We start from the raw sequence: 12,497 nt of genomic DNA on the forward strand, positions 1-12,497 counted from the left end.
ACACAGTATATACAGCTATATATATATATATATATATACATACTCACACACAGTATATACACCATATATACTCACACACACAGTATATACAGCTATATATATATATACTCACACACAGTATATACAGCTATATATATATATATACTCACACACACAGTATATACAGCTATATATATATATACTCACACACAGTATATACAGCTATATATATATATATATATACTCACACACACAGTATATACAGCTATATATATATACTCACACACAGTATATACACCATATATATATACACACACACAGTATATACACCATATATATATACACACAGTATATACACCATATATATATACACACACACAGTATATACACCATATATATACACACACACACAGTATATACACCATATATATATACACACACAGTATATACACCATATATACACACACACACACACAGTATATACAGCTATATATACACACACACAGTATATACAGCTATATATATATATATATATACTCACACACAGTATATACACCATATATATATACACACACACCGTATATACACCATATATATATACACACACAGTATATACACCATATATATACACACACCGTATATACACCATATATACACACACACACACAGTATATACAGTTATATATATACTCACACACATCCCCGTCAGCCGCCGCTCTCTCACCCGTCCCCGCCATCACTTCCGGGTTCTCTCCGGACTCGGCAGGTTGCGCATGCGCGGGCTCCCAGTCCCCTTGCGGCCACACATGCGCAGTAACCTCTGCTGAGACCCCAGGTGAGCGGTAACTGCGGCTATTGATGTCACATCTGAGAGGAATGATCGGGACTGACCGTGAACTCAATAATCACCGACCACCGGGGGCGGCTGGCAGATGACGCACTGAGCTGTATGGCTCGCTATGTGGCACCGTCATATATCCTGAACCTATGGCAAAGCTCCAGATCGGGCAGATCGTAACGATTCTGATCGCACCGATTCGGAGCTGTTGGGCGACATCGGCCGATACTATTCAGCCCACGTGATCGCTGCTGGGCACGTCATCTCCCTTCCTCCTGACACTGACAGCTTGTTTCCTGGGATTGGCTGATCTTGCTCAGTGGTGAGTTGTGATTGGCTGATTCCCGGTTAGTCGGATGTGTGTCTGATTTACTTATTCGGGCATGAACACTCACCTGCGTCCCTCTGATAGGCTGTTGCGTCATAGTCTGATTGTGATTGGCTAAAATGTGTTAGCACATGACCTGTGATTGGCTGTTTCTTAATCATTGGTTTCCTGGCTTTAGGTGGTGGCCGCCATCTTGCTGTCAGTTCTTGTGGTAGCCGCTCCCGATTTGTGCTATGGCTGCTCGGCTCCCGGCCTGTGTGGTGGACTGCGGCACCGGGTGAGTCCCGCGCCTGTGCCTGCTGAGGGAGGGGGCGCGGCCGGTACTGGCGGGCTCGGGGTTCTCCAAGATGGCTGGGCTCGGCCTCTGGCGCTCGGGGGTCTCCCTTCTCTCTCTCCCCCGGGGGGGTGGCTGGGCTCGGCCTCTGGTGCTCGGGGGTCTCCCTTCTCCCCCTCCCCCGGGGGGGGTGGCTGGGCTCGGTCTCTGGCGCTCGGGGGTCTCCCTTCTCCCCCTCCCCCGGGGGGGGTGGCTGGGCTCGGTCTCTGGTGCTCGGGGGTCTCCCCTCTCCCCCCTGGGGTGGCTGGGCTCGGCCTCTGGCGCTCGGGGGTCTCCCTTCTCTCTCTCCCCCGGGGTGGCTGGGCTCGGCCTCTGGCGCTCGGGGGTCTCCCTTCTCCCCCTCCCCCGGGGGGGGGTGGCTGGGCTCGGTCTCTGGTGCTCGGGGGTCTCCCCTCTCCCCCCAGGGGTGGCTGGGCTCGGCCTCTGGCGCTCGGGGGTCTCCCTTCTCTCTCTCCCCCGGGGTGGCTGGGCTCTGCCTCTGGCGCTCGGGGGTCTCCCTTCTCCCCCTCCCCCGGGGGGGGGTGGCTGGGCTCGGCCTCTGGCGCTCGGGGGTCTCCCCTCTCCCCCCCGGGGTGGCTGTGCTCAGCCTCTGGCGCTCGGGGGTCTCCCCTCTCCCCCTCCCCCGGGGGGGTGGCTGGGCTCGGCCTCTGGCGCTCGGGGGTCTCCCCTCTCCCCCTCCCCCGGGGGGGTGGCTGGGCTCGGCCTCTGGCGCTCGGGGGTCTCCCCTCTCCCCCCGGGGTGGCTGGGCTCGGCCTCTGGCGCTCGGGGGTCTCCCCTCTCCCCCCGGGGTGGCTGGGCTCGGCCTCTGGCGCTCGGGGGTCTCCCCTCTCTCCCCTGATTGTGGCTGGCTCAGCCTCTGGTGCTCAGGGGTCTCCCCTCTGGGGTGGACGGGCTCGGTCTCTCCCCCCCCCCCCCTTCCGGGGTGGACGGACTTGGCCTCTGGCACTCGGGGGGGTCTCCCCGCGCTCTCTCCCTCTGGGGTGGATGGGCTCGGTCTCTGGTGCTCGGGGGTCTCGGTCTCCCTCTCTCCCTTTCCCCCATTCCGGGGTGGACGGCTCGGCCTCTGGCGCTCGGGGGGGGTCTCTCTACCCTCTGGGGTGGACGGGCTCGGTCTCGGGGGTCTCGGTCTCCCTCTCTCCCTTTCCCCCATTCCGGGGTGGACGGGCTCGGCCTCTGGCGCTCGGGGGGGTCTCTCTACCCTCTGGGGTGGACGGGCTCGGCCTCTGGCGCTCGGGGGGGTCTCTCTACCCTCTGGGGTGGACGGGCTCCGCCTCTGGCGCTCGGGGGGTCTCTCTACCCTCTGGGGTGGACGGGCTCGGTCTCTGGTGCTCGGGGGTCTCGGTCTCCCTCTCTCCCTTTCCCCCATTCCGGGGTGGACGGGCTCGGCCTCTGGCGCTCGGGGGGGTCTCTCTATCCTCTGGGTTGGACTGGCTCCGCCTCTGGCGCTCGGGTGGTCTCTCTACCCTCTGGGGTGGACGGGCTCGGTCTCTGGTGCTCGGGGGTCTCGGTCTCCCTCTCTCCCTTTCCCCCATTCCGGGGTGGACGGGCTCGGCCTCTGGCGCTCGGGGGGGTCTCTCTACCCTCTGGGGTGGACGGGCTCGGCCTCTGGCGCTCTGAGGGGTCTCTCTACCCTCTGGGGTGGACGGGCTCGGCCTCTGGCGCTCGGGGGGGGTCTCTCTACCCTGTTGGGCCGGACGGGCTCGGCCTCTGGCGCTCGGGGGGGTCTCTCTACCCTCTGGGGGGGTCTCTCTACCCTCTGGGGCGGACGGGCTCGGCCTCTGGCGCTCGGGGGGGTCTCTCTACTTTCTGGGGCGGACGGGCTCGGCCTCTGGCGCTCGGGGGGGGTCTCTCTCGGCCTCTGGCGCTCGGGGGTCTCCCCTCCCTCCCCCGATTGTGGCTGGCTCAGCCTCTGGTGCTCGGGGGTCTCCCCTCTGGGGTGGACGGGCTCGGTCTCTGGTGCTCGGGGGTCTCGGTCTCCCTCTCTCCCCTCCCCCCCCCCCTTCCGGGGTGGACGGACTCGGTCTCTGGCACTCGGGGGGTCTCCCCGCTCTCTCTCCCTCTGGGGTGGATGGGCTCCGCCTCTGGCGCTCGGGGGGGGGGGGGGGGGTCTCTCTACCCTCTGGGGTGGACGGGCTCGGTCTCTGGTGCTCGGGGGGTCTCGGTCTCCCTCTCTCCCCTTCCCCCATTCCGGGTGGACGGGCTCGGCCTCTGGCGCTCGGGGGGGGTCTCTCTACCCTCTGGGGTGGACGGGCTCGGCCTCTGGCGCTCGGGGGGGGTCTCTCTACCCTCTGGGGTGGACGGGCTCGGCCTCTGGCGCTCGGAGGGGTCTCTCTACCCTCTGGGGTGGACGGGCTCGGCCTCTGGCGCTCGGGGGGCCTCTCTACCCTGTTGGGCCGGACGGGCTCGGCCTCTGGCGCTCGGGGGGGGTCTCTCTACCCTGTTGGGCCGGACGGGCTCGGCCTCTGGCGCTCGGGGGGGGGGGGGGGGGGGGGTCTCTCTACCCTGTTGGGCCGGACGGGCTCGGCCTCTGGCGCTCGGGGGTGGGGGGGGGTCTCTCTACCCTGTTGGGCCGGACGGGCTCGGCCTCTGGCGCTCGGGGGTCTCTACCCTCTGGGGCGGACGGGCTCGGCCTCTGGCGCTCGGGGGTCTCTACCCTCTGGGGTAGACGGGATCGGCCTCTGGTGCTCGGGGGGGGGGGGGTCTCCCCTCCTCCCCCCTCTCCCCTCCAGGGGTGGCTGGGCTCAGTCTCTGGCTCCCGGGGGTCTCCCCTTTCTCTCTCCGGGGGTGGGTGGGCTCGGTCTCTGGCTCTCGGGGGTCTCCCCTCTCTCTCCCCTCCGGGGTGGGTGGGCTCAGCCTCTTGCACTCAGGTGTCTCCCTTCTATCCCCACAGGGCGGTCATGCTTGGTCTTGTGGCCTCTTTCGCTGACTGTCGGCGGCCCCCACATCCTGTGCTGTGGTTGGAGTGTGGGGAAGGGGAGTGCGGCAGGTTCTCTCTCCAGCGCATGTCTTGTCTTGAATACTCCCCCAGGACAGACATTCCTCATCGCTTCTCCTTTACTTTCCAGATACACGAAGCTCGGATACGCCGGGAACACTGAGCCCCAGTTCATCATCCCATCATGTGAGTATGGTCAGGGCTCCAGCGCTGGAGATGCCGTCCGTCCCGGCCCTCACCAGCGCCCCCATTCATTAACACTGGTGTTGTGCATATCACAGTGGAGCGTGTGCTGGAGTCAGAGGCGCCGTAGTCATTAAGAACCCCTGCATAGACACAACCACCACTTCCATCAGGCAGAAGATGGTGGCAGGAGCCAGTCGCCACAGACCCTGTGTCAGAGGTGTCTGTATGTGCCGTCCCTGCAGTGCGGCGCCCTGTACTGATGGTCTGCGCTGCTCCAGCTCTGCTAGGTCTTGTGCCGTAGCAGATGTGTCCGCTTATCATGTATTTCTCTTCTGCCTAAGACCTGGTGGGCTGGTGTTATCTCTGATGTGGGTCCCATCACTCGCCCTGACTTGTGGCCACACTCTGATCTTCCATCATTCTCTGATAATGATCTTGCATCACTCCATAGTGGCCCAGGCAGGACTGTGCAGCCACTGGTGAATGCGCCCTCGGCAGCCACTGGTGACCGCTCCCTGTATCCTTCTCAGGTATCGCCATAAAGGAGTCCGCCAAAGTGGGAGACCAAGCCCAGAGACGTCTGATGAAGGGTGTGGACGACCTGGACTTCTTCATTGGTGATGAAGCCATTGATAAACCAACATATGCCACAAAGGTGCGCTGTGTACGGGCGCGGCACTCCTCCAAGAGGAGCGGTCCCGGAGTGTTGCAAGGTGCATACGAAGAGCGTCAGCTTCGGCTCTTTTTCACTGTTTATTTTTTTTTTCACAGTGGCCCATCCGCCATGGCATCGTGGAAGACTGGGATCTCATGGAGCGTTTCATGGAGCAAGTGATTTTCAAGTACCTACGAGCCGAGCCTGAAGATCACTACTTCCTCCTGGTGAGTGCATCTGACCTGCATCACAGGGTCCTCCTGCTGGGGGCACGGGCCGGCACCTCCTCTGCCCCTCGAGACGCTTGTTCTGTGACTCTTCTCTCTATGTAGACTGAGCCGCCTCTGAACACTCCAGAGAACAGGGAGTACACTGCTGAAATCATGTTTGAGTCTTTCAATGTCCCCGGCTTGTACATAGCGGTTCAGGTGAGTGGTCTGGACTGTCCCTGCTCGGGGGCTGGTCATCGTGGCGGCGCATGTCCTGAGCCCCAAGTCTTCTCTTCAGGCTGTCCTTGCTTTGGCTGCATCTTGGACATCCAGACAAGTGGGTGAGCGCACACTGACCGGGACGGTGATCGACAGCGGTGACGGTGTAACACACGTCATTCCCGTGGTGAGTACCAGTCACACTGGCTTGGCCCCTGCCTCCTCCATGCTGCAGGGGGCAGGGGCTTTTTTGGCAGACTTTTCTATCCAGCTGTATCTAGGATACTTGACAGTCTGACATGTGGCTTCACTGTAAGAGGCCACACTGTTACCACAAGGACCTTCTCACTTGTGACCTCAAAGACCAAATCGTGCCGTTAATAAAAAGGTAAGTGAACCCCTGAGAGGCGTCCAGTGCCTCCCACTACAGGTCTGTGGGGATGGATATCTCCTTTCTGGTTTGTCACTGCAACTGTGTGAAAAGCACACCATGAAACTTGAGGGTCTCGCCCCAGCCGTTGGTCTGCTGTACATCCATGAGACCCTTGGATTGTAATCCATGAGTGCTGCTTCTCCACTGTGATGGCAGTGGGGTCTCTGCTGATTGTGGTTCTCTGTCCCCCGCAGGCTGAAGGCTACGTCATCGGGAGCTGCATCAAGCACATCCCCATCGCTGGCCGCGACATCACCTACTTCATCCAGCAGCTCCTCCGAGACCGAGAGGTGGGGATCCCCCCGGAGCAGTCCCTGGAGACCGCCAAGGCAGTAAAGGTAGCGGGTCCTGTGCATTCTGTAGTCTGCTCATCTCCCTCCATGTGTGCAGTGGCTTGTGAAAGTATTCACCCCATGGCATTTTTCATATTTGCATCAGTTCATATACAGAACATGCCGACAGCTGAACATTTGGATTATTGTGAAGCAAACCACAAATGGGACAAAATAAATGAGAACTTCAGTGTGCGTAACTATTCACTCCCCTAAAGTCAGTACTTTGTAGAGCCTCCTTTGGCGGCAATTACAGCTATAAGTCGCTCTGGATAAGTCTGGACTTTCCACATCCTCCCACTGTGATTATTGTCCATTCCTGGAGGCAAAACTGCTCCAACTCCGTCAGCTTCGACGTTTCCTCTGGTGAACAGAGATCTTCACGTCTGACCACAGATTCTCCGGTGGATGAAGGTCGGGGTGCGACTCCAGAACATTCACACTTAACCCCTTCGACCTTGGGATTTTTCCTTTTTCCCCTCCGCTTCTTATCAGTCATATCCTTTTTATTTTCCCGTCACTATGCTCTTGTGAGGGCTTGTTTTTTTGCGGGATGACTCCATTCATTTCACCATATAGTGCTGGAGAACGGTGGGGAATTCCAGGTGAAGTGAAATTGCAAAAACAAGTGCAATACCACATATTTTTTTTTAACTATGTTCACTAAATGCTAAACCTGCCCTGCTATTATAATTCTCCGGGTTATTTCAAGTTCATAGACACAAAACATGTCTGTGTTCTTATTTATGTAGTGAAAAATCCAAAGCTTGTATTTAGAAAAAAAAAAGTAGCGTCTCAATTTTTCGTGGTTGGGTGCGGGGTTTTTTTTGCACACCATTTTTGCATTTTATTAAAATGTTGCGGCGACTAAAGAAACGTAATTCTGTTGTGTTTTTTTTTTTTTTTTTTTCTCGTTAACCCATTTATTGATCGGATTGCCATATTTTTCGGATTAGAAGACCCTTTTTTTTTTTCTTTTTTTTTTTTTTTTTTTTTTTCCCCAAAAAAAAATCTTGTGCATGTGCAGTAGTTCTCTGCGGCTCTCATGCCCAAGATTCCCAGCCCCGCAGTGTGAATAAATCGTAAGCGACTGCGGGGCGGGATCTCTGGCAGCAAGTCCACGCAGGCGCGATAGCCAGGCCATGAAGTGATGTGAGAACGGGCAGCGCTGACTGCGCATGCCCAAGAAAATATATTACAGCGCAGGCACCAGCATTTGAAAATGAACACAGAGGAGGCGGAGCAAAGACCTAACGACGAAATGAGTGATGGCTGTGAGGCGTCGGTGTCAGAGGGGGAAAGACCTGCCCCCCTGGTCAAACTTCAGGTATGTCTGACCAATTTTATAAACGATTATTTCGGCGGTGGAAGGGACGCTAAATAAGAGCCACCTTGACAGAATGCAGCATTAGTGCAGCACAAGGTGGCTCGTTTACTTAAAAACGCCTGGGGGTGACAGGTTCCCTTTAAGGGCCATCATAAAAGCAGAGATTAAGGAGTCTCTTAGCTCCTCCTCTGAGAAAGAGGTACAGAAAGGGAAGAAGGGTTAGGGAGGCCTAGATCAGAGGAAACAAAGCGCCTTCCCGTTGAATGAGAAAATCAGGGCTTTAGTGCAAAGATAACGGAAAAGGCCAGAAAGCAGGAGCTCTCTACTAGAGATGAGTGAATTATGACCCCAAATCTGATTTTAACTTATTCGGGCCATAGTCAAACCCTATTTGTGATGAATGTATGTCTTATGATCGGTTACAAACATTCGGAAATTTCTACTCCCGTTGACTAATGACATTCAGCTGTGTTCGACGAATGTTTCAAAGACAATATTCGAGTCCAATCGTATTCGCTCATCTCTACTCCCTACCCCCTTCTTTCAAGAGAAAATACTCCTTTGACGAGTCGTCTTCGTCACTATGGGACAAAGCCCCGACACTGGATGTCTCAATAAATAAAGCTTCCAAAAGGAAAAAAAAAAGCTTCTCTTCCCTTTGCGATGGGGTGTAAGGATCCGTACTCACTCGGCTGCTGTTGAGGTCGGCACAGGAAGCGGTGTTGGTAAAATGTCCAGGCAAGTTCACTTACACTGCATAAACCACTCAGGATAGCAAAACAAAAGAGCAGCCTTTTCTGGCACAAAGTGAAAACCTAAAGTAAAAAGTCCATACAATATAGCGCGTCTGCCCGCTCAGGATGGTGACCAGTTCTTTAGCAGAGACCACCATACAGGAGATCCACACGGATCCAGCTCCAGACGCTGAATTACACATCTGGCCTCCATTTTGTCTGCCAAACCATGCCCCTGGAGTGGGGATATGTGAGCAGTCATTCCCACCCATCTCTTATGACCGCTTGTAAAACCCGTCCCTGGAATGGCCAAATAACTCTCCCAGCGCTATATGTGCTGGAGCATGCTTTCGAGCTCACATCCCCGCAGCTAATAGCCGCCATGTCACATCTCCCCTCAAGGACTCGTCTAGTAGCCATCTTACAGGGGGTATTGAGAGATTCTCTTGACGGGAAAGTGGACACCATTCTTAATGGGGCTAAGGAGACCAGCTGGTGCCCTGAAACCAGCAGTTGCAGCAACATGTACAGCCAAGGTCTTAATGATCTGGATACATAGACTGGAATCCCAGTTAGAGGGCAGGGTGGCAAGAGATGACCTCTTGACCACCATTCCGCTTATGAAGGGAGCAGCAGACTCTTTGGTGGCAAGGTCGTCGGTTCTTTCCAACGCAGTCCGTAGGGCTTTTTGGCTGAAATGCTGGCCGGTGGACATCAAGGCCAGTTCCAGGCTCTGTTCCATCCCTTGTGACGGGGTGAATCTCATTGGGCCCTGACCTGGACAAGATCCTGGTGAAGGCAGGAGACGCCAAGAAGGGTTTCCCCAGTCTCTCTATGCCTAGCTATAGATGGATGTTCCTTCCGAAGAAGGAAGTTTGAAGGAAGCCTTTCAGGGAGCTGGACAAATGGGAAGATCGCAGAAGGAAATGTAGAGGCCTCATATTCGGTACCTCTTCCCAGGAGGACAGAATATCAGGTCAATGACTTCCAGCTCAGGTTGGGTGAAGGTTTTCTTCCCTGCCTGGGAGGGCATTTCGGCCAGCGTCTGGATCCTCAACCTGATTAAGTCAGAATTGCGATTAGCATTCCAGAAAGTTTTATGTTGACCCCTCCTCATTCTTCCCTGATAGAGCAAATGGCACTGGAGACAGAAGTCCAGGACTAAAGGCCCCTTTACATTTAGCGATGCACCAGCGATCCCGACAATGATACCACCCGGTCAGGATCGCTGGTGCATTGCTAAATGGTCGCTAGTGAGTTGCCACACAGGCAGATCTCACAGCGATGCAGCAGCGGTCGTTACTTACCTTTCAGACACGGCGATCCTGACGTCCTCCCGCATGCGTCGCTCGTCGGCGCCAGCAGTAAGCGCCCGATGAGAAATGGAGCTGCACGATCTGGCGCGATCAGTGACATACAGCGGGGGAGCCAGTCGGAGGTAAGTATCACGTAGCGATATCGCTATGTGTTAAGGCCCCTTTAGTTCAGAAAGTCATCCACCTGGAAATCCCAGTCCACTTCTCGCTTTCTGATAATCAACCAGATGACTCTTTCAGAACTATAGTTAATCTGAAGGCTCTAAACAAGTTCCTAAATGTGCAGTGCTTTAAAATGGAATCCGTTAAATCAGCAATAAAATAGCTTTTCCCTGTTTCATGGCAGTCCTGGATTTGAAGGATGCGTATTATGTGCCCATACACATGGCACCTAAGAGATACCTTAGAGTTGCGATAGCCATGGATGGGGTGGATAAGGACTTTCAATTTAGGGCTCTCCCATTTGGGCTGGCAGTGGCCCCTAGGGTCTTCACGAAGGTGGTTGCGGAAGTAACGGCTTATCTCCAGGGAAAAAGATGTCTTTATCATTCCATATCAAGATAATTTCCTGGTGGTAGGCAAATCGGTCCACCAGTGTAGAGCTCAACTAGAGGAGGTGATGGCTACCCTAGAGGGCCTGAGCTTTTGACTGAATTTAAAAAAAAAAAAAAAATTCGATTGTCACCCCTGAAAATTCAGGAGCTTCTTGGGCTCATGTGGAACTCTGAAGTGCAGGAGTGTCACCTCAGTGTCTAAATTTAAAAAGGTCCAGTGTCAGGTGATAGACAAACTATAGAAGTCCCCTCCATGTCCCTCTTGGTTACTTTGACCTTGAGCTTTCCGGCAGTTATGGGGGCCCAATTCCATTCCAGAATTCTGCTGTGGGATGTTGCATAACGAATCTTCCCTTAGGGGTCACCTGGAAGGCAGGATGATGCTATCCCCTCAGGCAATACAATCCCTTCAGTGGTGGTTGAATGGCTCAAACCTGTCCAGGGGGTTCAGTGGGTTGTCAATATCACGCAATTTTTTTTCACCACGGATGTGAGCCCCACGGGTTGGGGGGCTCGTCAAGGAAGGGAGAGATGGCCCAGGAGTGGGAAAGCACTGTCATCAAATGCAAAGACATAGCTCTTAACTTTTTTGCCAATAAATTCAATTTTTGCCTCATCTGACGAAACCAGCTTCTTCCAATAACAATTGGGGCGTCTCCCACATGTCCTCTGGCAAACTGAAAGTGAGCGGTACAATTTGTATAAATAAAAACTTTTCTGCCCTCTCTTCCATCAAAACCACCTCTATGGAGTGTACGACTTATTATGGTCATATTGACAGACTCTCCAGTCGCTGCTTGGGAACTCGGCTCCTTCAGGGTTACCTTAGATCTCCGATTAACGCCCTCCTTGCCCCCGGGCTGTGAGATTTGGTGGGCGCCCTCTCTCGGCAGGGTTGTTGTGGTACTGTGTTCTTTCCAGTTGATGATAATGGATTTGATGGTGCTCCGAGCTATCAGAGATTGGGATATTATTTTTTTTATATATAACCCAACTTTGACTTGTACTTCTCAATAACTTTTTTCCCTGACATGTTTGGAGCTCTCCTTGGCTTTCGTGGTGTAGTTTGGAGATCTCCTCCTTGGCCTTCGTGGGGTTTGGTTAGTGGTGCCTCTTGTTAATGGTGTTGCAGCCTCTGTGGCCTGTCAAAGTATACATACTGATAGAGATATGACACTTAGGACATCCCCTTGTGTGCAATCTTTCAAGCATGGAACTTATGAAGGGAATGGCTTGCACCCAAAATTTTTAGGGGCTTCGTCGCAAAGTGGGTGAATACATATGCACAATGAAATTTTTAGTTATTTGATCCCATAAATTTAACTTAAGCCTGTAGTCTCACTTCACCAACTTAGACTATTTAGTGCTGATACCAGGGCTGTGGAGTCGGAGTCGGTGCTCATTTTGGTGGAGTCGGAGTTGGAGTCGGTATAAAATGGACCGACTCCGACTCCTAAAATATATAATAAATTGGGTACAGTAATTCAATGCAGGATGTGCTGAATATTTTTTCATAGGAGTTTGGGAAAGTTATGAAATGTCCTATAAATGGCTGTTATATTCCTGATCTAAGGCTACATTCACACACAGCGTTTTTCCTGTGTTTTTTGAGGATACGTTTTTCAGCTGCAAAAGCTGATCATCTTTTTAAAAAACTGCATCACCTGAAAGGTTTTTGAGCTCATAGATAATGTTCTCAATACCAAAAGCAGATTAGAAATCTGCTCTATCTATATATCCATATCTGTCTATCCATATCGTATCTGTACCAAAAAGAATGAAAACCGGGTAGTACACCAATATATATTCTGTTCTATCTAAATATCTTGATTATTGGATCATAAAAATGATTAAATGTCTGAGGTTCACATTGTACTACAATAAATTTTTCACTTAAATATAAGCAATATGTGTGGGAGTCGGAGTCGGTGTAAGGGAAATTGAGGAGTCGGAGTCGCAGGTTTGGCTTACCGACTCCACAGCCCTGGCTGATACATCACAGAATTACTCACAGGATGTAATGTAACAAAATGGGTAAAAAGCCAATGGTGTGAATACTTTCCCAAGCCACTGTATATGATCACTGACTGCTCCTCAGACCGCTCACCCTCCCGTGTT

At 53.5% G+C, this 12,497-nt stretch overlaps 2 protein-coding genes across 6 annotated transcripts in view; one reads left to right on the forward strand and one right to left on the reverse strand.

The window, feature by feature from the left end:
* The window catches only part of SLC35F5 (solute carrier family 35 member F5), a 172,731-nt gene extending 171,652 nt beyond the window's left edge, over positions 1–1,079 (reverse strand). The window contains exon 1 of one of the 5 annotated variants that reach the window (XM_073563838.1): positions 871–1,079. Coding sequence is in view for 2 of the 5 variants with exons in the window: in XM_073563840.1 (XP_073419941.1) it covers positions 674–679 (6 nt within the window). In the remaining 3 variants the exon portion in view is untranslated. Of the gene's footprint in view, positions 1–673; positions 829–870 lie in introns of those variants that run through there. The other 4 variants (XM_073563840.1, XM_073563833.1, XM_073563837.1 and 1 more) reach the window with 4 other exon arrangements.
* Positions 1,080–1,317: 238 nt separating this feature from the next.
* Positions 1,318–12,497, forward strand: part of ACTR3 (actin related protein 3) — a 35,325-nt gene continuing 24,145 nt past the window's right edge. The window contains exons 1-7 of the mRNA XM_073563842.1: positions 1,318–1,422; positions 4,545–4,600; positions 5,131–5,255; positions 5,372–5,482; positions 5,588–5,683; positions 5,763–5,870; positions 6,311–6,454. Coding sequence (XP_073419943.1) covers positions 1,379–1,422; positions 4,545–4,600; positions 5,131–5,255; positions 5,372–5,482; positions 5,588–5,683; positions 5,763–5,870; positions 6,311–6,454 — 684 coding nt within the window. The 5' untranslated portion in view covers positions 1,318–1,378. The remainder of the gene's footprint in view (positions 1,423–4,544; positions 4,601–5,130; positions 5,256–5,371; positions 5,483–5,587; positions 5,684–5,762; positions 5,871–6,310; positions 6,455–12,497) is intronic.

This window comes from Dendrobates tinctorius, unplaced genomic scaffold (genome assembly GCF_039654945.1).
Source record: "Dendrobates tinctorius isolate UK_male_01 unplaced genomic scaffold, ASM3965494v1 ptg000403l, whole genome shotgun sequence".
NCBI lineage: Eukaryota > Metazoa > Chordata > Amphibia > Anura > Dendrobatidae > Dendrobates > Dendrobates tinctorius.